General features: G+C 38.6%; 1 protein-coding gene across 2 annotated transcripts in view; it reads right to left on the bottom strand.

Moving 5' to 3' along the window:
- Positions 1-354: 354 nt before the first annotated feature.
- Positions 355-24,991, bottom strand: part of LOC131471387 (cytochrome P450 4B1-like) — a 31,443-nt gene continuing 6,806 nt past the window's right edge. The window contains exons 2-13 of one of the 2 annotated variants that reach the window (XM_058647912.1): positions 22,418-22,562; positions 22,294-22,338; positions 22,068-22,195; positions 21,856-21,980; positions 20,801-20,955; positions 20,616-20,722; positions 18,091-18,281; positions 17,831-17,964; positions 16,905-16,969; positions 13,193-13,275; positions 12,364-12,466; positions 355-504 (exon numbers count right to left, since the gene is read on the bottom strand). In XM_058647912.1, the coding sequence (XP_058503895.1) occupies positions 451-504; positions 12,364-12,466; positions 13,193-13,275; positions 16,905-16,969; positions 17,831-17,964; positions 18,091-18,281; positions 20,616-20,722; positions 20,801-20,955; positions 21,856-21,980; positions 22,068-22,195; positions 22,294-22,338; positions 22,418-22,562 (1,335 nt within the window). In that variant the 3' untranslated portion in view covers positions 355-450. Of the gene's footprint in view, positions 505-11,547; positions 12,467-13,192; positions 13,276-16,904; positions 16,970-17,830; positions 17,965-18,090; positions 18,282-20,615; positions 20,723-20,800; positions 20,956-21,855; positions 21,981-22,067; positions 22,196-22,293; positions 22,339-22,417; positions 22,563-24,991 lie in introns of those variants that run through there. The other variant, XM_058647911.1, reaches the window with a different exon arrangement.

Below are 24,991 nucleotides of genomic sequence, written 5' to 3'. Positions count from 1 at the left end.
GTGCTATGCCAAGGCGAGGCAAGCTAGGACCATAGTGGAAAAGGGCTTATGTAACATTTGGTTATGTGTATAAATAATTCTGAAGTTATGTAAATAAATGTTTGTCCTGTTTTTCCAGAAAATTATTTTTCTATTTTCAAACTACGAACAGAATTTTTTTTGATGAAAATTAGAAAGTGAATGAGGAAACAGAAATGGTCTTAGAAAATAATTAGCCACCAAAATTAGCTTGTGAGGACTCGTGGGGACACATGTAAACACTGTGATTCTGCCCTCTGTGTACATGTGTATGAATCATTTTGAAGATATATAAATACAATTCTATTTTTCACATATAATGTCTTTATTCTCAAACACAAAATAAATATAAATGAATCCAAAGATAAAAAGGAGAAACAAACCAAAAGCAATTAGGAACCTAAAATATCAATGTATTTACATTCCTCTCGCTCAAATTTGTGGTGACCCAGACTCAGATGAAACAGATGTAGAGGCGAAACATTCCTGGAAATTAAACAAATGTAAGTGTTACAGTAAAAGTGCAAACGTGATATAACATTCATAATTCAAGACACAAAAAAATAAAATCATGAGGTAAGTTTTGAGATATCAGACTTTCGCTGGAGTGGATTTTATTAGGTGGGCCTTTTGTTAAGTGCCTATGTATCTATATGTGTGTGTGTGTGTGTGTGTGTGTGAGATATGTAGCATCTTCAGTGAAATCATTGCTGACTAAATGTGTCTGTACTTTTACAACCACACTTCCAAAACAAAAAAAAAGTCTGAACTATCACTTTAAAAAGCATGTGTACTGTTGCCCATAAACACACACACAGGTTTGCATCAAGAGTGGCTTCCCATGATCCATGATGTTATAGGGACCAGTTCACTGGACCTTCAAATGGAGAAATAAATGAATAGAAAATATTAATAGAAATAGAAAATGTTTCATTTTTCCAGGCTGTGCTGGTGACCTTGTTTTTGTAGGCTATGGATTTTGTAATCATAAAACTGTAAATAAAGAAATGAATTACTTTTATTTGGACTCTGATCTCTTCAGTGTGTGGCAACAGAAAGAGAAAAGCGAAATTTTTTTCTTTCTGCTCCTATTATTTTCCAGGAAATTAAATAAACTATGTGATATTTTTCTGTCCAATTTGGTTCATAAAAGTTTTAAAGTCAGTATTAGTGAGCACTACACCTTTACTACCCAACAGATGTAAAGGTGCCGATTAAAGAGCAAGTGTTTCACATGTTAATCACGATTAATCAACAACATGCAATGTGATTGTGTGTGTGTGTGTGTGTGTGTGTGTGTGTGATGAATGTTGAGTGGCACCTAAAAAAAGGTGAAAAATTATTATTATTTTCTTTCTTTCAAATAATTAAAAATTACTAAGGTAAAGCAGTTTTTATAACTAAACTAACTAGAAAATAAGCAAAAAATTAAGACTCAAAACACACAAAAAGAGGTTAATTCATGAATGGATGCAGGCTTTCTCAAACCGAAGACTGCTGGGGCCCACTTTGAAATCTACAAATCCTCTGATTGCTAAATAATAACAATAATAATAATAATAATAATAATAATAAATAATAATAAATAATAATAAAAATAATAATATAACAATGATAATGATAATAATAATAATGATAATAATAACAACAACAAAAACACTAATAATAACTGTAGTAGCCGTTTGTCAAACAAATAAACATCAATTCAAACTTCAAATTATCCCTAATCAAAAGGCCACTGATGCACCATGGGTTGTGGTGTACGCGCATCAGAAAAACATGAGGTCCAAACGAATATCCAAAGTCAACAAAAAGGTGGTTTATTTAACCAAAAGTGCAAACAAACAAAGAAACAAAGAAGTCCCATGCTTCTCCTGCTCAGCGGTAAAAAACCATCATTCCACCCAGGTGCATGCTGGTCCCTTACCGACAGCCTACCTATATAGCCTCAGGTCCCACTCTAACGTGCCCAAATGAAACTAAAACACAAACAATAAACTAGAAGACTAATAAAAAAGGTAATTATAATTAAATCAAATAAATTGATTAAAGATAATTAAGAATAACCAAAACTAAATACTCACTAAACAAAATACTAAACTAAACAGCAGTAAATACTAACAATTAATAAATAGCTCCAACACTCCGGCCCCTAATTGTGCATTAAATCACAATTACGTCAATTATTAAAGGAGCTATTCCCTCAACCCAATCTATGACTAAATATAGTTCATGCATTAACTTTAGTTCACTTTCTCTCTGCTGGTGAACCTGCAACAAAAGAGAGAGAGAGGGAGAGAGCGAGAGAGAGCGAGAGAGCGTGTCCATGGTGTCACATTCTTGCTTCCAACAGCAGGCAGAGCTTCGTCACAGGCCTCTCCAGAATGCTGGTCCTGGTCCGAAGGCGCACAGAGCGCACCAGGCCCTTTGCATCTTCTCTCGCATCCAAGATTTTCCCCATCATCCAAGATCCTCTTGGAGCTGCAGCGTCTGCGATGAGGACAATGTCTCCAGACATGAGATTCCTCCTTGGTCTTGTCCATTTCTGTCTCTCTTGCATCAATGGTAAGTATTCAGAAATCCATCTCTTCCAAAAAAGTTCTGCCATGTATTGTATTTGCCTCCACCTTTTCCTGATGTACAGATCACTGTGATCAAACAGTCCTGGTGGCATAATTGGCTTGCCTTTTAACATCAGAAGGTGGTTTGGTGTGAGTGCCTCCAGGTCGTCCGGGTCATCAGAGACTTTAGTGATGGGTCTATCATTCAAAATGGCCTCAGCCTCACAAAAAACAGTTTGGAGGCCTTCATCATCCAGAATTTGCTGTTTGAGAACTGAAGTTAAAACACTTTTCACCGAGCGAATCAGGCGCTCCCAAACACCACCATGATGGGAAGCTGCTGGTGTGTTAAAGTTCCAGTTTATGCCTTCCTGTACCAGTGCTCTTTGAATTTTGCCATGATTTAAACCAGCCAGACTTTCCTTCAACTCCCTGTTAGCTCCAACAAAGTTTGTGCCGTTATCAGACCTGATGGTGGAGACTGGACCTCGTCTACAGATGAACCTCCGAACAGCATTTATACAGGAATCTGTATCCAGTGTATGTGCCACCTCCAAATGCACAGCACGGCTAGTCAGACAGGTGAAAAGCACTCCATACCTTTTGAGAAGACTTCTGCCTCTTTTAACCTCGATGGACCCAAAATAGTCAACTCCAACATCCGTGAAAGGGGCTTTCTCAGGCAATACTCTTTCAAGTCCGCCATCTTCTGTTCAATGAGTTTTCCTCTGTTGCGTCTGCAAACAACACAGTCAGATATAACTTTCCTCGCAGCAGAGTTTGCCTTGATGATCCAGTACCTCTGCCGCAGCCTGGACAGCATGTGATTTCTTCCTGCATGTCCCAATTGATGATGAATATGGCGCAGAATCAGCACAGATACATGTAAGTCTTTGGACAAAATGGCTGGATGTTTGGACTCTGCTGGTAATGCTGCTTTATCCAACCGACCACCTACTCTGAGAATTCCATTATCCATTACTGGGTCCAGTCTGTAAAGAGGACTCCCCTTTGAAACATTGTTACAGCCATTCTTTAGTGAAGATATTTCAGCTTTAAACTTGTGTTTTTGTACATACAGACGATTGATTGTTCTGCTTTCTCAAGATCTTCAGGAGTAAAGCTCTGTCCTTTGAGTGTGGCCTTAAAGCTCTGAAGTTTCCTTTTCACTTCCTGCTCTTGTTGCTCCATCTTGTCCTTACTAAGGTCTACAGGGCCACACAGCTCCTTTCTCTTCTGTCCCAATAACACAAGAGTTATCTTGACCTTCAGAGACCAAGCAACTGACCCTTTTAGCCTTGTCCAGGATGAAAAATAACAGAGCATGTGATCTGTGGCACTTTCAAAATCCCCAACAACAGAATTTACCATCACCTCCTTTTTGACCTCTGTGTCATCTACAGGAATCAAATGTAGATCAACATCCAATTGAGGCCAAACCTCCTTTGACTCACAGAGAAACTTCGGCCCATGTATCCATCTCCTGCCTGTCAGGAAACTCTCTGCCCTCATTCCTCTTGATGCATCATCTGCCGGATTCTCCTTAGAACAGACATGTCTCCACTGATCAGTATCTGATGCTCCTCTAATGATGGAGACCCTGTTTGCCACAAAAGTTTGAAATCGTCTGGTTTCATTACAGATGTATTTAAGAAAAGTTGTGCTGTCTGTCCAAAAAACTGACTTCTCCAGCTTAAGTTGCAACTCCTTCTGAAGCATTCTATCCACTCGAACTGCAAGAACTGCTGCAGTGAGTTCCAGTCGAGGAATTGTTGTCTGCTTAAGTGGAGCAACTCTGGCCTTTCCCAGCACAAATGAAACCTGAACGTTGTCATCCTTTTCCAGCCTCAAATAGGACACTGTTCCATATCCAACTTGGCTGGCGTCAGAGAAATGGTGAAGCTGTGCAGTAGCAGCGTCTCCAAAGTCTCTGGGTTTAATACAGCGATCCACATTGAATTCAGCTACCTTCTGGAGATCCTCCAACCACTCAAACCACTTCTTGGAGAGGGAATGGGGAATAGCTTCATCCCACCCCAAGTGTTTCCTACAAAGTTCCTGTAGCACCAGTTTGGCTGGAATGGTGAATGGGGCCAAAAAACCCAGGGGGTCATAAAGGGAGCTGACCACTGACAAAATACCTCTTCTAGTCTGTGGCTGTTCTTGCAGTGATGTTCTAAACTTGAACTTGTCAGTTTCAATGCACCACTGTAGCCCCAGTGCTCGCTCCATTGGAAGCTGGTCCACATCCAAATCCAGCGCCATCACTTCCTTTGCTCTGCAGTCTTCAGCAATTGACAACAGCACTGTTCGGCTGTTGCTGATCCACTTTGAAAGGTTAAATCCTCCTTTCTGACAGAGCGCAGTTACATCTTTAACCAACTGCACCGCCTTCTCCTCTGAGGCCACTGATTTCAAGCAGTCATCGACATAAAAGTTACACTTCACTGTATTAACCACTTCATGAGGGAAATGTTGGGCATTATCATCTGCTGTTCTCCTCAATGCATGATTTGCACAGCTTGGTGATGACACAGCTCCAAACAAGTGGACTTTCATGCGATGTTCCAGTGGAGCCTGTGAAACATCTCCCCCAGGCCACCAGAGAAAGCGGAGATAGTTGATGTGCTTTTCAGAAACATGAACTTGGTGATACATTGCTTGGATGTCGGCCATTACTGCAACGGGCTCTTGTCTAAATCGAACAAGGACTCCAACGAGAGAGTTGGTCAAATCAGGGCCCTGCAGAAGCTGACAGTTCAGTGATGTCCCTTTGTATGCTGCTCCACAGTCAAAAACAACTCGCAGCTTGCCTTTTCTGGGATGATAAACCCTGTGATGAGGGATGTACCATACACTTCCATCACTCTGTTGAAGTTGATCAGAAGGCACCACTTCAGCATAACCTTGAGCCAGCATGTTGTTTAAAAACGTGACATATTCTTCCTTAAATTGTCCATTCTTAGCAAACTTTCTTTTCAGGCTCTGGAGGCGATGTTCTGCAACATGAAGATTATTTGGCAAGAGAGGGTTTTCCTGTCTGAATGGTAAGTCAATGCAGTAATGGCTTCCAATCAACTTTGTGGTGTTGTTCATAACATTCATAAACTTGACATCCTCTACAGACATTTCAAACTGTTCATCTGATGACCTCTCATTAAAATCATGGTTAAAATGTTTAACCAGCATTTCTTGAAGATGTTCAACAGAGATTCGGTTGGATGTTACAGCAGAGCAGTCACTCCTATTTTTGTTGCTCCCACCACGAAGTGGACCGTTAATGACCCAACCAACTCTGGTTCTGACTGCATAAGGTCCCTCATCCTGGCTGTTTATGACCTCCCAAGGCTCCATCACTTTTGGTGCATCAGTTCCAATGAGCAGATCAACACCTTCCTCAATATCATGAAGTTTAACATCCTTAAGATAGGACCACTGTTCAACTTCCCCTTGTCGTGGAATGTTGAGTGATGAAACAGGCATGTCCTTTTGTGTCAAAACATCAGTTAACTCAATAAAGTCATTCATAGTAAGACCAGACACTTCAAGACCTGACATCACATGAGCATTCACAATCTTCTTTTGACCCATTGTTCTTAACAGAATACTTGTCTTTTTACCCCTCATGTTCAATTTTCTTACCAATGTCTCTGTACAAAATGTTCCTGAACTCCCAGGATCCAAAAAAGCATATGTCTGCACAGTTTTATTACTCCTCTGACTCTTGACTTTGACTGCAACAATAGAAAAAATGGAGGCATCTTCATGAACGGCCCCAATATGGCCACAGGTCTGAGACACTGCAGGTGAAGCATTTGAAGAGCTTACAGACTGTTGATCAGAGGATGTTCCTTTATATTCAACCGCAGAAGAAGAAGAACTACTCTTGTTGTAGTTGCTGAGATGCAGAGCATCCACCATGCCAGAGGGGGAGCTGTGTATCTGAGAGCTGGCCTATCTATTACGTCACTTCCAGGTACCTGGCAAATCACAGGACAGTGGGAAAGCTCTCGTTGGCTGGCCAATCACAGCAAACAGTTTGGTCTGAAACAGCGCGGCTGACGAGAGCGTCAGTGAGGAGATATTTTGATCGGCTCGTTTGCAGCGATTAGGAGGTTTTTAATCATGAAAACAAGTTAATATATGTAAGTAGACCTCCATAACTAACATATATGTGTGATACAAGCATTCTATGTCGCCTTTAATGAAATTAATCTTGTCCCTGTGTACTTTCATTTTGAACTGTGAACATTGATCTACTGAATGATTAGCTTGTAAACAGAACAGACAGTGGAGAGTGGAGGACTTGGTCTTGTTTTCTGTATGTTGAGTTATGACTGCATCCTTTACTGAAGTTACATTAGTGGCAAAGCTGCTTCCCTTTTTTCTTTGTTTAAAGTGACTAACAGAAGTTGGTGAGCTGTAGGTCCTGAATGTTTCCAAAAACTGGATCTGAAGCCATTTTGACTTGTCTTTCAATAAAACCAACAAGATCAGTGAACATTGCTCTGTTACCCCTTCGTTCCTGCAGATCACATGCAACATTTCTCCATTTTTCCCTTAACTTATAAGGAAGTTTCAAAATGATGCTTCTCATGTTAGATGGTAAGTCCAGCTCTTTCATATGCATCAGTTGCTCTGTTAAATTTGAACATCCACGTAAAAACAAAGAGAATGATTGCAACCCTTTAATATCTTCACTTTTTACAGGTGTCCAGGTATGTATTTTTTCCATGTATGCAGCTGCAATTATGTGTTCATTTCCAAAGTGTTCCACAAGAAGACTCTTGGCTCGGTGGTATCCCTGCTCTGAGGGCAAGTGCTGACAACTGTGCACCAGGTCTTTTGGCTGTCCCCTGGTGTACTGTTCAAGAAAGTGCAAACAGTCACTCCAATTGTGTGCTTTCTCCTCCACTCCATTTTCAAAAGCTCTAATAAAAGACCTGTATTGAAGTGGGTCTCCATCAAAAACAGGAATATTCCTAGGTGGAAGGTTAGAGCACAGATTTTGTTGAGCAAGCAAACTACTAATGTCATTTTGTCTCTGCATGATGTTCACAATGTCATTTTGATAATTGTCAATCAGAGCGGTTTGATGGTGAGTTTGTCCCATTTGAGTTGTATTCACAGTTTGCATCACATGAACTGGAGCATCAACTTTTAATGTCTTTTCATGCATTTGTTTCATGTGTCTTTGTTTCGGCTTAACAACTGGTGGTTGTAGTTCAGAAGCAGACAAACCAGGAGCATGAACTTTTTTATCCATTTTGTCAGGCACAAAGGTGTTGGCATAGGGATTTAATTCACTCGCGTCATGAGAGTTGTTCCTTTCAAAATAAGAGTTCATGCCGTTTGAATGTTTTGAGCCACACTGTGAACTGTTTTCCAACACTTGAAGCTTTGCCTCCGTTGCTGCCAGTTCCGTTTCAAGCTCAAGTTGTTCCTTTTCTCTCCTCAGTTTTTCCTGTTGCGCTTCTATTTGATGTTTCCTTTTTTTGCGCAGCGATGCGCTCCAGAAGCGCCGCCTTATCAGCCTCCGCTTTAATGCGTGCAGATGATGTGGATGAAGTCCGTGATACTCGAGAGTGTGATCTTAGACAGCTTGCTCTTACACTTGAAACATTAGAGGCGATATCTTCAGGATTTATTCCATCAGCAACACACTGATACTCAGGGTCATCTTTATTTGGTTCAACATATGGATGACCCGCGTCACAGAGCCAGCCCTTTACGCTGTCAATGAATTCACAGAACACTGTCATTTTTTCCAGGAAGTATTTACTTTGTCTTTCAATTTCATCTTTGGGTAAAGGAAGACTCATAAAAGACTAATGCAAGTCATTTGCGTCTTGGTAACATTGCATAAACACATTAAACTCGTTCTTTACAGAATCAACGTTTTGGCTTGATGCCATTAACACACTCATATGTTCCATGCATCTTTTTGCTTGTTTGCATTTTACACGTCTTTTTTTCTGATACCTTTTCACACTGTATTCCAGACCTTTAGAAGACATTTTACCAATCCTTTTTGATGACGGCTCGTCAGTGTCCTTTGCAGCAACATCAGACATTTCTTCCGTTTCGTTTAATTGTTTTCTTTCCTTTTTTTACACACCAATGACAGTCCACAAACGCACACAAGAGCAAGCTTTGCACGTGATTATTATTGACCAACAGATCCTCTTCATCAAGCAAACACACACAGCATTCGGCTTTTTAAGAATGAATGGATGCGCCGTGGCCGTGCGTAAAAATAGACATGTAGCGATCCAACCATTCATTGAGTTCCATGCATTGTGAAATACTGTGTCAAACTCCACTCGTTTGGCCGTTTTCCATTACAGCTTTTTACAGTTAGATCACATACCAGTTTCTTTGAGAAGGCTGAACGTCTTGTCGATCTGGGCCGGAAGCAGCGTGTGCGCCGTGCCTGAGTCCAAAAGGTGATTAAACAATCCAAATGAAACTAAATGAAACTAAAACACAAACAATAAACTAGAAGACTAATAAAAAAGGTAATTATAATTAAATCAAATAAATTGATTAAAGATAATTAAGAATAACCAAAACTAAATACTAAACAAAATACTAAACTAAACAGCAGTAAATACTAACAATTAATAAATAGCTCCAACAATAACAATAATAATAATAATAAAAATGATAATAATAACAATAATAATACCACTTTCACTTCCATTTCCATCTACCAACCATTTTCAGTCACCACGTCCACCCCGTGAGTTTTGCAGATTTCATATATGGGTCACTTTTGAACAATGATGTAAGCACATCCTCCAAAAAGGAAGGAGACATTCATCCATTATCTACCACTTTATCACCAAGGGAGCTGCAGCCGATCCCAGCTGACACAGGGTCAAAGGTCACAGGACAAACAGCTATGGTCACAGCTGCGGTCGTTTCAGAATGTCCAATTAACCTCCGCGTGTCTTTGGACTGTGGAAGGACATGCTGACTCCACACACAGTTTAACTGGGACTTGAACTGGCAACCGTTGTGCTGTGAGGCAACGGTGCTCACCACTACGCTGCCATCCGGACAGATGGGACTTCAATGTTTTTTTAATCCCATACAGAGGCCACCTGTAAAAGCCCAGTCTTTTTAAATGTGATATGTAACGTCTGGTCCTGTATGGTTTGAGAAGGTCACCTCTGGCTCAGCCTGGTTAACAGCCGTGAACATCATTTATTGGTGGTTCAAAGACATCTGACTGAAACTTAATGTTGTGGAGACACTGTTTTATTGACTAATTACCGACTAAATATGCTTTGAAACGTCTTTATGGACAGAAAACACTAAATTAACACTGTATTAAATTACCTTTATGGTATACTGAATGACTGAAGAAAATAAGATTATGATGTGTAATGTTATTAAACTTTTACACTGACGGTTAACATAGAAATTCAGCATTTTTTAACGACACATCTGTAGTGAGTAACATTAATTAGAAGACTCCGCTCAAATGTAATTCATCTGGTGACCCATAAAATAAGGACAACGTGATCTATAAAGTTTTATGTATAAAATGTAAGTTTGATGAACTACAAAACACAGAACTAGGTTCTTCATTTAAGTATTTCAAACACAGGTCTGTTGAGTTTGGGGAGGTTTTTTATTATCACATTTGACGTTGACGTAGACGTAGAATGTAACGACTGTTTTTAGTTGATGGGATACTAAAACACCCCTGCGAGGGAGTGACGTTTTTTTGTCGCACCAATTGGCTGATTGTCGTGGGTGGAGTCGATCTAGCTTCACCCTGACTCTGGTACCCAAAGGGAAATGTACCAAAGAATCGAGTGGTTGGTTCCTAATGGAAACGCTAAGAAACATTGTTTGATTCATATATATATACAGTATATATATATATGTATATATATATACATATATATATATGTATATACATATATATATGTATATATATATATACATATATATATATATATATATATATATATACATATATATATATATATATATATATATATATATATATATATATATATATATATATATATATATATATATATATATATATATATATATATTCATATAAGTCACACTTCCTCCTTCCATCTTGACATCTCCATTCAAACAATCAAACTTTATTGTAGCCCCCAACCTAATCCTCCCTCTACTGGACAGACATGGTTGGTGCCATCGCCTGTGACCCCAAAAAACAACTTTGACAGTTTAGAGAAAGTGTGAGGAGAAAGAGTTCTATCTTGAAACGTAGTGACTTCTCTACACAGGCGGTACAGAGTTGATATAACGAAGATTTAGCATATAAATAAGGCTGCGAAACTCTGAAAACCCTTGTAGAGAGAAAAGCAGGGAGAATCTTTGTCCTCTGATCTCCTCGACCAGGGGTGTCAAACTCATTCTAGTACAGGGGCCACAAACAGTGCAATTTGATCCCATGTGGGCCAAAGCAGTAAAATAACAGCTAACAAAATAACTGCCAATTTTTTCCCCCTTTGTTTTACATTTAATCACATGTTTTTAAGGACATCCTGACATTTCTTAAGAGAAATAAGTGCAATTTCAAAAAGTATTATACCCAAGTTTACCATTCACACATGTGCATTACATCTTACAGATCACAGTGGAGATACAAACACATTCAGTCACAGGTGTCTGCAAGTGGAAAAAACACACTATTTCACATTATATTTAGATTCTAATCATAGTGTGACCACAAATTCATCCCAGGGGCCCGGATTGTGGCCTGCGGGCCATACGTTTGACACCCCTAGACAGAGGGACTTAGAATATTTTCCTAGATTCTTTAGTTTTTGTACTTTATTTTCTTAAAAAACAAGAACAAAATAAAACTAACTTTGAGATCTTGTTGCTTTTTTTTTTAATTATTCATTTGTTGATTTTTGTTAAAAAATAATTTTTCACCTGTTTTTGCAAGAAAGACAATAAAGATCAAAAAAACGTTTCTAATTATGTTTATTTTTCTTTATATTTGACCGACACCATGGCAACATGACATGTGATATACATGATATATTAGGGAGGATTCCTAGAGTAGCAGACTCAGGGTCAAGCTTTTAAATAGGACCCTTGAGTTATAGTGACAACTATTTATCCTAGCATTAGGCAATGGCACATCCCGCTTCAGTGGTAATTATCAAAAAAGCCCCAAAAACATATTTAACAGGACAACAAATGTTGACTGACACTTCACTAAGTTTTTTCTTACTAATTTCCAGAGATAAATAAACGTGTGATCTGATCTTCAGACAGTGGATCTGAGATACACGTCTCATTCCCACAACAACAGAGGAAGTTGGGAATGAAAATAAACAAAAAACTGACAAAAAGTTGATGTCAAAGTGACTGCCATCAAAGAAAATAAAAGCTCTACACTGCTCTTCACTGTCAATCATAACTAGTTTTATGAGTAAAAGATCTGAAAACATAAATTCACCAAAAAAACACCCAAAACCCAACTCTGTAACAGAATGTGAATTAAACAAACACAGCAGCATTGTAATAGTTTTAAGTTCACTCTTAGTTGGGTGAAACAGCCCTTTAAGTTCAGTTCTTCCAATACACCTACGGTAGTTGACACCTCGCACCTTGATGAAAATGATCAACATTTTCCTCTCGATTACAGCTTTACCTCTCATGTGTTTATACATTTAAAAAACAAACATGTTCTTTATTCAGCGACTTAGCTCAGATCCACACGTTTGATTTTAATGTGGATGCCGTTGAGCGATCGCAGCACCAGTCTAGGAATTACCTTGGGTTTCTGTGTGGGGTCCTCGATCAGGTGATATCTCTTCAGTGTCAGGGCCACCACCACTTTCATCTCATTCATGGCAAAGTTCTGACCAATGCAGTTTCTGTTGGGGCAAAGACAACACAACATTGTGTGTCAAACATGAGGAATTCAAATAATACAGTAATAGTTACAGTAAAAAAAAGATACCAGATGTTAGTGATATTCACAAACATCTATTTATTTAACTAACTCCATATTATAGTAAAAAACTGGACTTCTGTTACAACTTATATATTTAGATTATCCATCACAATGATTTAAACTTTAAGCACACAGTCCATTATATGAATATAAAGCTATTAATGAAAATAAATATGTTTTGTTTTTTTAGGTTTACAGTCACCTGACTGTTGTTTTTCATTACTACGAACATCACAGGAAGAGACGTCCATATATGTATATATATATATATATATATATATATATATATAGACATATATGTCTATATATATATAAATATATTACATATATTGAATTCATCACATGTAAAAATGAATCATCTACATATTATCCAGACAAAAGTTCTGTAAATAAATATTTATTTGTTATATTATAGCTCAAAATAACAAAATGGCAATGTTTTACTGCTCCAAAATGCTCAGAATGAAAAAGAAAGAATTTTTAAAGTGTGAAAATGTAACTTGACAATCTCAATGATACCATCCCTAGATTTTTTTCTTCTTTGTTTTCAGCTGGTCAGCACGACCTGTATCACCGTGACCTGAAAACCTCCCTGCCATGTTGTGAGTGGTGCAGTCACATGGTGTCATGCAGTGTGTGGACAAACCTGGGTCCAGCTGAGAAGGGCAAAAACGTGTGAGGTGACCTCTTGGAGATATTCTCAGGTAGGAAGCGCAGTGGGTCAAAGACCTACATGAAGAAAGAAACATCAGTGAGGCATAAATCACACACCAAACCATCCACTTTTATTTGATTCAGATCTCACACATCAATAAAAGTTGTTTTCCAGTCTGCTACCACCAGATAATAAAATACCACGCCCTCACTCTGACCCGGTAAACTCTCTTGCCTCCAATAGTCCAGAACTTAGCATTTAGGCTTCTTACTGGTTTTATCAGACGAGTGTGATGAGTGTGTTTCCAAAGATGTAGTAGATATAATTCAATTCAATTGTATTTGTATAGCGCCAAATCATAACATACATTATCTTAAGGCACTGTACATAGACAACATCAAGGAGAGCAGAGAACCACAACAGTTCACACAATGAGCAAACACTAGGCATCAGTGGAGAGAAAAAACTCCCTCTTAACAGAAGAAGAAATCTCTGACAGAACCAGACTCAGAGATGTGCGGCATCTGCCTCGACCGGTCGGGGTGAAAGGAAAATGGGGGACAGAGGAGAGGTGGGGGACAGAAAGGGGGGAGAGAAAGGACAAGTGGGAGATGAGGTATAGAGACAGAAGAGAGAGAGGGAGACCAGGAGCAGATACACAACAACTGTATCAAGTCACAAGTTTATACAGTCAATGATATTGACTATTAATTATAGCACAATAATAATGATGATGATATGTTTGATATGGATAGCCTCGAAAACTGGATCTGGATCCTGCAACCTGCAAGATGAGAATACAGAGAGAGAGAGGGAAGGAAGGAAGGAAGGAAGGAAGGACACAAACTAGGGAGAGAAAGAGACAAGGTTAATGACATATAAAAAGTCATATTCATACCCTGAGTGTGAGAGAGTGAATGTGCGTGCACCACAGGAAAATCCCCCAGCAGTCTAGGTCTATAGTAGCAGAACTAAGAGCTCTAACTATAAGCTTTATCAAAAAGGAAAGTTTTAAGTCTAACTTTAAATACAGAGTGTCCGCCTCCTGAACTGTCTTTGGAATCTGGTTCCACAGGAGAGGAGGAGCCTGGTAACTGAAGGCTCCGCCTCCCATTCTGCTATTACAGACTCTGGGAACCACAAGTAAACCTGTATTTTGTGACCTAAGTGGTCTGTTAGGGTGATAAGGTAAGACTAAGTCTTTCAGGTATGAAGGGGCGTGACCATTAAGTGCTTTGTACGTGAGGAGGAGGATTTGAAATTTAATTCTAAACTGTGGGTGGAGCCAGTGTAGAGAAGCTAACACAGGAGTTATATGGTCTCTCTTTCTAGTTCCTGTCAGAACTCGTGCTGCAGCATTTTGAAAGAACTGAAGGGTTCTAACAGACTTGTTGGAACATCCTGATAATAAGGAGTTACAGTAATCTAATCTAGATGTAACAAAAGCATGAACTAGTTTTTCAGCATCCCGTAAAGACAGAATGTTTCTAATTTTCATAATGTTCCGCAGGTGGAAGAAGGCTGTTCTGGAAATGAGTTTTATGTGTGAATCAAATGACATTTCCTGGTCAAAAGTAACACCAAGGTTCCTCACAGTGGAACTGGAAGCCATGGTGATGTCATCTAAAGTGACAATGTGATCAGAAAGTTTTTCTCTGAGGTGTTTAGGGCCGAGTATAAAAATTTAAAAGTAGAAAGTTACAGGTCATCCAGGACTTAATGTCTCTGAGACATTCCTGGAGTTGAACAACCTGATTTATTTCATCCGGCCTCATTGATAAATATAGCTGTGTGTCATCTGCATAACAATGAAAGTGTACGTTGTGCTTTCTAATAATGTTCCCTAGAGGAAGCATATATAAGGTAAAAAGTATAGGCCCAAGCACTGAGCCTTGTGGAACTCCACAATAACTGTTGTTCGTAGTGAGGCTTTATCATTAACATGAACAAACTGGAATCTATCAGATAAGTATGATTTAAACCAGCAGAGGGCAGCACCTGTGATACCAAGAGTCTGCTCCAGTCTCTGCAGTAGAATATTATGATCAATGGTGTCAAATGCAGCACTAAGATCTAACAGGACAAGTAAAGAGACTAGACCATTATCTGAAGCAAGAGAAGATCATTACTAACTTTAACTAGTGCTGTTTCTGTGCTATGGTTTAATCTAAAACCTGACTGAAAATCTTCAAACAGGCCATTAATGTGCAAATATTCACACCATTGATTAGCAACTGCCTTTTCTAAGATTTTAGAAACAAAGGGAAGATTAGATATAGGTCGGTAATTAGCTAAAATATCTGGGTCAAGGGTCGCTTTTTTGAGAAGGGGTTTAATAACTGCTATTTTAAACGTTTGGGGCACATATCCAGTTAATAAGGATAGATTAATTTGAGTTAATATAGAGCTGTTAATTAAAGGAAAGACATCTTTACACAGTTTGGTGGGGATAGGATCTAACTGACAGGTTGATGGCTTAGATGATGAAACTAATGATGTTAACTCAGGAAGATCTATAGGGGAGAAACTGTCTCACTGTGCACCTGGTGCTTCTAAAGCTCTTGTGCTAAAAGATGAGTCGGTCCCAATATGAGGGAGGAGATGATCCATTTTTTCTCTAATTGATGTTATTCACAAAAAAGTTCATAAAGTCATCACTGCTCAGTGTTAAAGGAATAGATGGTTCAGTGGAGCTGTGGCTCTGGTCAGCCTATACATATGTACATATGTACATATGTATATATATGTATATATATATATATATATATACAAAGTTGAGCTAACACCATTCACCTCCTCCATATTCAGATTCACCAAAAGAAAATACTCCGCACAGGAAATCCTACAACTAAGCATATATGTACATATGTACATATATATACATATGTACATATGTACATATGTATATATATGTACATATATACATATGTACATATGTATATATATGTACATATGTACATATATATATACATATGTACATATGTACATATGTATATATCTGTACATATATACATAAAAGCAGGTTTGGTGGAAACAGGATCAGCTCAGTGATGAGAGTCAAAAACTCAACATAACTGGTGTGTCATTAACTCTTTGCAGTCCGACACACAGATATCCTTAGTTGGAGTATTTTCTTTTGGTGAATCTGAAAATTCGGTGATACATTTACAGTATTTGGAAACTAAGGTATAGAGGAGGTGAATGGTGTTAGCTCAACTTTGGAATGGGTATATGTAGCCTCTTTTTGCTAATGATGTGGCTAATGAGGTTTAAGCCTATGCAGAATAGCACCTTCACATAAGTGTAACATGTGCAATTGGCTTTGAGATGTCTTCTAGAGTTCTGGATGAAGCCTCTTGGTGTTCTGTTAATGTTGTCAAGTCAGTGCAGACAGTGCAAGTATTGTTTTTTAACACAGCCACATCTGCATAGACAATCCAACAGTTCAATGTTCTCTACTCCCGTCCACAAAAGTCAAATTCCAGTAGCACATTTATCATCAGGTTGTCCTGGTTACCCAACATGTTTATCGTGACATTAGTGTTTCTCTTGTTTCAGTTCCTGAGTGTTCTGCAAAGGTTTCGTATTTGACTGATTTTGTTGTTTCTGCCTCACTCTCACTGACATGTTGTTCTGTTTTGCTGTACACAAATCAGCCACAACATTGAACACTTTCATTCAGAGAGCCTCTATATTTACTTACATGTGGGTCTTCCCATACAGCTGGATCCCTGTGAAGCCTGAAGATAGATATTGAAACTCTGGAGCCTGTATCAAAATAAAAAAATAAAAATACATTTTGGATTAGGACAAGTCGTATGACGATAAACAACAGCATGAACCTGAATATATGATAAAAACTGACTACAAATGAACTGTGCACTGTGCACATGAACCCAGAGAAATATGATCTGCTCCACCTCTAACCTGTCAATGACATCATTGTTTACAGGTTCCCTGACATGCAGCTGTAACCATGGCGACTGCAATCACAGACTATATATGTAAATGAGTGTTAAAACAGAACCAAAACTGACTATCAGGTCATAAAATATCCTGCACAGCTGAGTGCAGGAAGAGACAGAAAAACAAACAAAACACACATAAAGCATTAAGAATTTCAACAGAAAGTTAAGGAACATAGCGAGTGCAGTCAGTGCAGAGACCAGAGATCTGACATCTCTGCTGATCTGGCTGGAGCTGCACTGCACACTGGCTGTGTGTCAGGAGTCAAGAGCAAACCGGCCGATCTGTTAGCTATGTAACAATAAATAAAAGAACAGGATTATGAGTAGAAGAGTTCCATGTTCACAGGAAACTTAGAGATGCTATTCAACAATAGTATCTGAATTTTTAAATATGCTAATTATGCATTTATTATTTAAACATCACTTTTAAGCGTAAGTATTTTTTTTTTATTTGTCTGTCGGCTATTTAAATGTGCCAATCCACCTTTACTACTACTCGGACTTTGAGAAAGGTTTAACCCTTCAACCTGCTAAACAACTATAGTAACAACGAGTATTTGAACACTAGAAATCTAAAAATATCAACTGAAGTAATATTTTTGGCTGTATTAGCTTTAGTATCTTCACACTTTAGAAGTACTGACACATGTGAACCACACACCTGCAGGGAGAGTCCTGCCATCAAAACATTTCAGGGGTTTGGTGATTTTTCTGGCTATTGTCGGTACAGGAGGGTAAAGACGAAGGCATTCTTTGATACACATTGTAGTGTATGGAATTTTATTGAGATCCTCCCTAAGATAAGACAAAAAAACACAACAATGTTAATGATAGATTCACATAATTAGATAGATTCACACTTAGGTGAACGCCTAACACTAATCAAAGTCAGCACAGAGAGCAGAGAACACGTCAACATACCAGTCCATGGTGTCTTTGTCACACAGAACGTCAGTGACCTCCTCCCTGCACAGCTTCTGGTGTTCTGGGTGGCAGGCAAGACAGTAGAGGATAAAGGCGATGCCGCTGGCTGTGGTGTCATGACCCTCGAACATGAAGGTGTCCACTTCTGCTTGGATTTCTTCATCTGACAGCCCGTTCTGACACTCATCCTGAAAGTCAAGATTAAAGACAAAAATATAAAACTCCATAAACTGGTCTGCTTGTCTGCTTTCTCGTCTACGATATCTTAAGAATATGTTCATATGTGACACACTTTTCAGACAGGAAACTAAAGTTTATAAACCACTCACAATAAAGCACTTTAACATCACGGCACGCAGGAGCTGTTGATCCACTGCTGCCTCCGTCAGTTAGTTCAAGTGACTTTGGTTGTTAAAATCCTTTGGCTCCAAAATGTACTAAGAAATCATGACTTACGAAGGTGTAGGCTTTTTAGATGAGCCTTTTGTTGCGTGTATAAATCAGTATTTCTTAAGTGTCCTTAAAGGAATACTTCACCGATTTGCATTTAGCTCCTCCACTTAAAAAAAAACAAACAAAAAGTGTCAAGTTAAACATCATAGGTGGCAGTCACACTCAGGAGGTTCATGGAAAACTTAATTAGGGAGGTTTCAGCTGGTCAAAGGTGGTGTTAACAGTATGTGAATGAACAGTAAAGTGAAACAGTAGCTAATTTTTAATCAAAGAAAATAAAGTTATATTTAAAGGTAAATGATGAAAGAAATCTATCACGTCAGAGCTGTAGTATGTCAGTCATCATCTACCGCTTTATCACCCTGCTGTGCTGTGCCAATCTCAGCTACATCGGGCGATAGGCAGGGTACACCCTGGACAGTTCGCCAGTCCATCGCAGGGCCACACACAGATAGAGACAAACAACCATTCACTCTCACACTCACTCCTATGGTCAATTTAGAGTGTCCAATTTACCTAATCCCCACATTGCATGTTTTTGGACTGTGGGAGGAAGCCGGAGAAGTCGGAGAGAACCCACGCACACACGGGGAGAACATGCAAACTCCATGCAGAAAGGCCCTTGTTCGAACCGGGGCTCGAACCCGGGTCTTCTCGCTGCAAGGCGAGCGTGCTAACCACTACACCACCGTGTGGCCAGCCGTAGTATGCAAATTGTAAATATAAATAAAATTCTGTATATAGATTGGTCTTTAAAACTGTCATTTGTGACTTTCATATATATATATATAAATACCGTATATATAACCTATGCACCCTCTCTCTCCCTTTACTCCACTTCCACTACCTCCTATAATAATGTTGGTGTACTGTACTGCACTGTACTGTAGTGACTGGCCCATTGTTTACTGCTACACTGTCTACAACTGTTTACTGGCTATATTAGCCATATGCACAACAGTTATTTTATTAATATTATTATCTAGTAATTGTTTGATTTTTTTAAAATGTTTTTTATTGTCCATTTTACTCATGTTTATTCATTTTATTCATTCCTTTCTTTTTTTCATCATACTGTTTATGTTGTGTGTGATGTCTAAGCTACTGGACCTTGGATTTCCCCTTGGGATCAATAAAGTTTTTGAAATTGAATTGAAAAAAAATAAAAATAAAATATATATATATATATATGTATATATATACATATATATATATACAATATATACAATATATATATGCAAGGCGAGCGTGCTAACCACTACACCACCGTGTGGCCAGCCGTAGTATGCAAATTGTAAATATAAATAAAATTCTGTATATAGATTGGTCTTTAAAACTGTCATTTGTGACTTTCATATATATATATATATATATATATATATATATATATATATAAATACCGTATATATAACCTATGCACCCTCTCTCTCCCTTTACTCCACTTCCACTACCTCCTATAATAATGTTGGTGTACTGTACTGCACTGTACTGTAGTGACTGGCCCATTGTTTACTGCTACACTGTCTACAACTGTTTACTGGCTATATTAGCCATATGCACAACAGTTATTTTATTAATATTATTATCTAGTAATTGTTTGATTTTTTAAAAATGTTTTTTATTGTCCATTTTACTCATGTTTATTCATTTTATTCATTCCTTTCTTTTTTTCATCATACTGTTTATGTTGTGTGTGATGTCTAAGCTACTGGACCTTGGATTTCCCCTTGGGATCAATAAAGTTTTTGAAATTGAATTGAAAAAAAATAAAAATAAAATATATATATATATATATATATATATATATATGTATATATATACATATATATATATACATATATATATATACATGTACATAAACACGGGAAGTGATTTGGACTTTGAACAGGACTTTGGCTGAAGACATCAATGAATGACAATAAATGACTTTTTCAGCCAACTTCAACAACATCAATACCTTCAGCTCAGTGAGGAAATTCATTCCCTGTGTTGCAAAGAATCACAGCAAATTCTGCCATCAATTTGATATTTTAAAATAAATATAAATACAAATCCTAAATATAACATACTCTTGCAGAGAGAAGGATGTCCAGAAAGTCCAGGATTCTCTTGGATCGCACACGTTCCAGCTCCTTTTCTTCCTTCAGTACTTCCTTTCTCTTTCTTATGACCTCCACTTTAAAAGAGGACAACAATAAGTGTTAATAAGCCAATGTTTTTGATCGTTATTAATCAAATCATGTGCTGCGCTTACCTGTGTGTCTGTGAGCAATCCTGCACGCTTTCCTGAACCTGAAGCCAGTTGGGCTGAGGTGGAAGATGAGGTCGTTGTGGTACGGAAATAACGTCATCCGCAAGTTTATCAGATTAGCAAGGTCATACACTGCTTTGATGTAATCATTTTTCCCACTGAAACGATAATGTTTAAACTTTGGATTAACCTATAAGACAATAAATGTTATTTACTGCCTTAAATGTGTATTAGGCAACATCAAAACCACAGTTCAGGATGTCTTCTCTAATCAGAGCTATCCTTCTCCCCTTTGACTTGAAAGTAACTTCATACATTCTAGGGTTACACAATATTTACTGTATCAGCTGATATTACTTTTAAAATGTATTATTAGATATTGGACTAATGGCTGGAAGAGTAAGCAGAAGAGACTTATTCCTTCACTTATACACTTATATATATGTAGATCTAGATCTGCTACGACATGAGCATGCACAATATTAATTATTATATTAATATTAATACACTACCTCTGCAGTGGAAAAAGCATTATTATATATTAGTATTGGTATGTTTTTGTCATTGGCCATATTGGGGGACCTTGGTGTGTTAGCTGATATCCGATAATTGACGTCACACAGAAAAAACTGAGCCTACCGGTAATTACAATATTTGACTGTAAACGGTGATACAATTATAAAATAAACAATTCTTTGTTAAGAAATTAAAAACGATAAGATTTGACATCAAAAAATGAATTTATGGCAATATTTTGAATTCTCCCCTTGTGCTAACTAACCATTTTCAAACAGCACTTTTTCATTTTTAGGGCCGATCCATTTTCTGTGGTGTCTAGATTAAAGAGAATTTGGAATTGGAATGTGCCATTCCATGCGTGGACAGCTGATATGAGATGCCACCTAAACTTTCTGTTGTAGCTGACTACAAAACGGTTTGCTGTTAGTCAGCGTCCAATGTCGCAAGGTGAAGCCCCATGAGATGCAGTGTGCATATTTTAATGTATAATGTATGACGACAGTTGAATGAGTAAAGGTGGAAAGTGTTTACGGACTCACCATTCAGTTTGACAGTCGCTGTTGTAGCTGAACGCACATTTCATAATGTTGTCCAGTGTCATGAGGCTCACATGATCAAACAACTCAAAGGACTCTTTTGTATTTGCATATCTTCCCCATTTGTCCTGGCAACAGTGAGAGAACAGACATGAATGACATCTCTGCAACTCTCTGTTGGCCCGATCATGCTTGATGTGGATTTACACACATACCAGCATTGTTGTAGCAGTGTCTGACATCAATGTCACGTAGGATTTTAAGATATCATAATGGAACCCTGGTGTCAAGAGACGCCTGTTGCGAAACCACTTCTGGCCGTTTGAGACCAGTAAACCATTACCTGATCATGGAAACAGTTAATGAGTGAGTGAGTGAGTAAAAGTTTAAAGAGACAATCTAGTAAATATGGAAAGCAAGTCAAAGGTAAAGCAGTCTTACCAATCCAGGGCTCAATAAATCTATATACCATGTCATCTTTAGGTTCTGTTAAGAAACAAACATATGCCTCAGTTCAGTAGACGTAAAAACCAACGTATCATCTCAGAGAAAGATGTGAACACACCTGTTGATGACAGTACGGTTTTTACATATTCAGGGTGGTAAATGTGGAGGAAACACACAAAGGGACCAAATGCCATTGGGAAAGCACAAGGATACTGTTCTGCCCACTTCAGGATCAAGTCAAAGTCGGTCTCATCGTGTTTAAACTGCAAGAAAAAAATGAACATGACAAATAATGACAATATCATCACTCAAATACTCAAACACAATATGTTAAACTCTGGAGATGAATTAAATAAGCAAATGCATGTTCACTCTTAGTGGGCCATACCCAAAAGAAACACAGCACTAGGACAATCAGAGTTCTAGTTTAAAACAATAACGGAATGGAACAAACTCCTAACAACAGACACCACCATTAATGTAATCATTTGTCATGTTTCCCATGCAGTGATGACTCCGCCCACGTTGAGTAGGTACTATTGTGTAGTGGAAAACCAAACTGAACCATGCCGCACCGCGCCGAGGCGAGTGGAGGCGAGCAGGGACCATAAGTGGGAAAGAGGCTTTAGTAATCAGTTCATCTTTGCAATCGTTAGTTGCAGCCGACTTTTATTAATCCATTTCATTTATAGCTGCAACTAACGATTATTTTCATCATCGATTAATGCTGATTATCGTTTTGTCCATAAATTATGAGAAAAAGTTTTTAAAAAATGTTGATGTTGACTAATGTTGACAAATCCATGGCTGTAGGACCAGTGTCTCTGTGCAGAGGGACAGAGCGAGAATGAAGCAATAATCCAGCTGAGTAGTGCTGGCGGTGAATGGAGAAGGCTTTGGCTGAAGCCTGCAGCGCTCACGACACTTCTACTCATGACACGCTCCCTCTATAAGCACAACCTCATCTTATTTGAGCAAGTTAACAGTTTTTATACTGCTGTATAGGGTAAAATAAAGTAAAAAAATTTATTTGATGGACATGATATCACATGACACCATGTGGACAATCAAAATGATTGTCTACAAAAAATTAAATGAGTAATCATGACATACAAACCAAGGATCCTTGACTAAACTAGACAAGTCTAAAAATGGCAGACCCATCTGTGCCAAATGAGAGGAAAAACAAAGGATTGAGAATAGAATAGAATAGAATAAAAAAGTGACTTTAAAATTGAAAATCAAATCGAATCGAGGATTTGGAGAATCGTGACACACCTATAATCTTCTACTTATAATTACTATATAGCTAACGATTATTTTCATCATCGATTAATGCTGATTATCGTTTTGTCCATAAATTGTTAGAAAAAGTTGTTAAAAAATGTTGATCAGTGTTTTGTTTTGTCCACAAACCAAAACAATGATTCAGTCTTAATGATTTCTTTGTTTTTTGGAGCAAATATGCCTCAAAGCTCAGTCTCAACAGCTTCAGAATCTGGTCTCTATGTGCCTGTAAGATCAGCCCTATCTTCTGATGCCCCTTCTACCAACATGCATGAAATTCGCCCTCCTTTGTCTCAACCAACACCTAGTATGCCTCCTCAAATGCTACCAACCCATATGCCACAAGCCTCTTCTTCCCATGCCCCCCCCTCAAACATATCCCACAGTACCAACTCTGGGGGCTGGCATAGCCTTAGCTGGCTATGGCCCTCACAGTCAGTGGCCACCAGCTCAGGGGACTCTGCCCCCCTCACGTGCAATGCAGCCTCCACCTATCCATTACATTACATGTCATTTAGCAGACGCTTTTATCCAAAGCGACTTACAATGGAATCAAGTACAATTAGCCAGGGGTGGAATCGAACTTGCGACCATGATGTCTTTGGTACACAAGGTAGGGTCTTAACCACTGAGCCACTCCACCCCTGGAGTGTATCCCTACACCTCAAGCTCCATCAGCCAGTTCAAGGCCGTCTGCATACCACCCAAGTAATGTAGCTTCATACCAGCATCATCATGTGCCTCACCAGCTTGTGCAACAGCCTCAACCTCAATACTCTGTATCCCAGTCAGCCCCCGTTTCATATGCCCCCCAGTTTACAGAAATTCCCCCCAATCCGAGTTTCTTGCTACCGGCGGCTCCTGTACAGCAAACCGTGAGTTACAGATATCCATCACGAGTTGAGGGACCCTCATTCCCTTATTTAATTCATAATGATCCTCATGAATTTGTAATGTTAAAGATGGCTTTTACTAATCTGCTACCTGCAGAGGAAACTGAACTGTACAAATTCCATATTCTATTGGATCATTTACGTCTCCCCTCTGCTCGCCATATTGCACTTTCCTACGCCCATGACCCACAACCTTTCACCTTGGCGCTGGCAGCCTTAGAGCGTCAGTATGGTCAGCCACATCAACTGGCCCTAACAGAGATCCAGACCCTATTAAACCTCCCAAAATTAGCTCGTGGAGATGCTGAAGGGTTTCAAAACTTTGCCGTTAGAGTGAGGTCATTGGTTGGCATGTTACAATCCCTGAAATCAAGAGAAGGTGATGCAGAACTGGCCTGTGCTTCACATGTGCAGCGATTGTTGAGTAAACTCCCAGTAGAGCTAGTTTCCAACTTTGCTAGACACACCCGCTCAGCCTCTTCCAATACTCACTACAACCTGGTGGACTTTTC

The sequence above is a fragment of the Solea solea genome, chromosome 13 (assembly GCF_958295425.1).
Source record: "Solea solea chromosome 13, fSolSol10.1, whole genome shotgun sequence".
Lineage (NCBI taxonomy): Eukaryota > Metazoa > Chordata > Actinopteri > Pleuronectiformes > Soleidae > Solea > Solea solea.
This window is presented reverse-complemented; position numbering and strand designations above follow the sequence as displayed.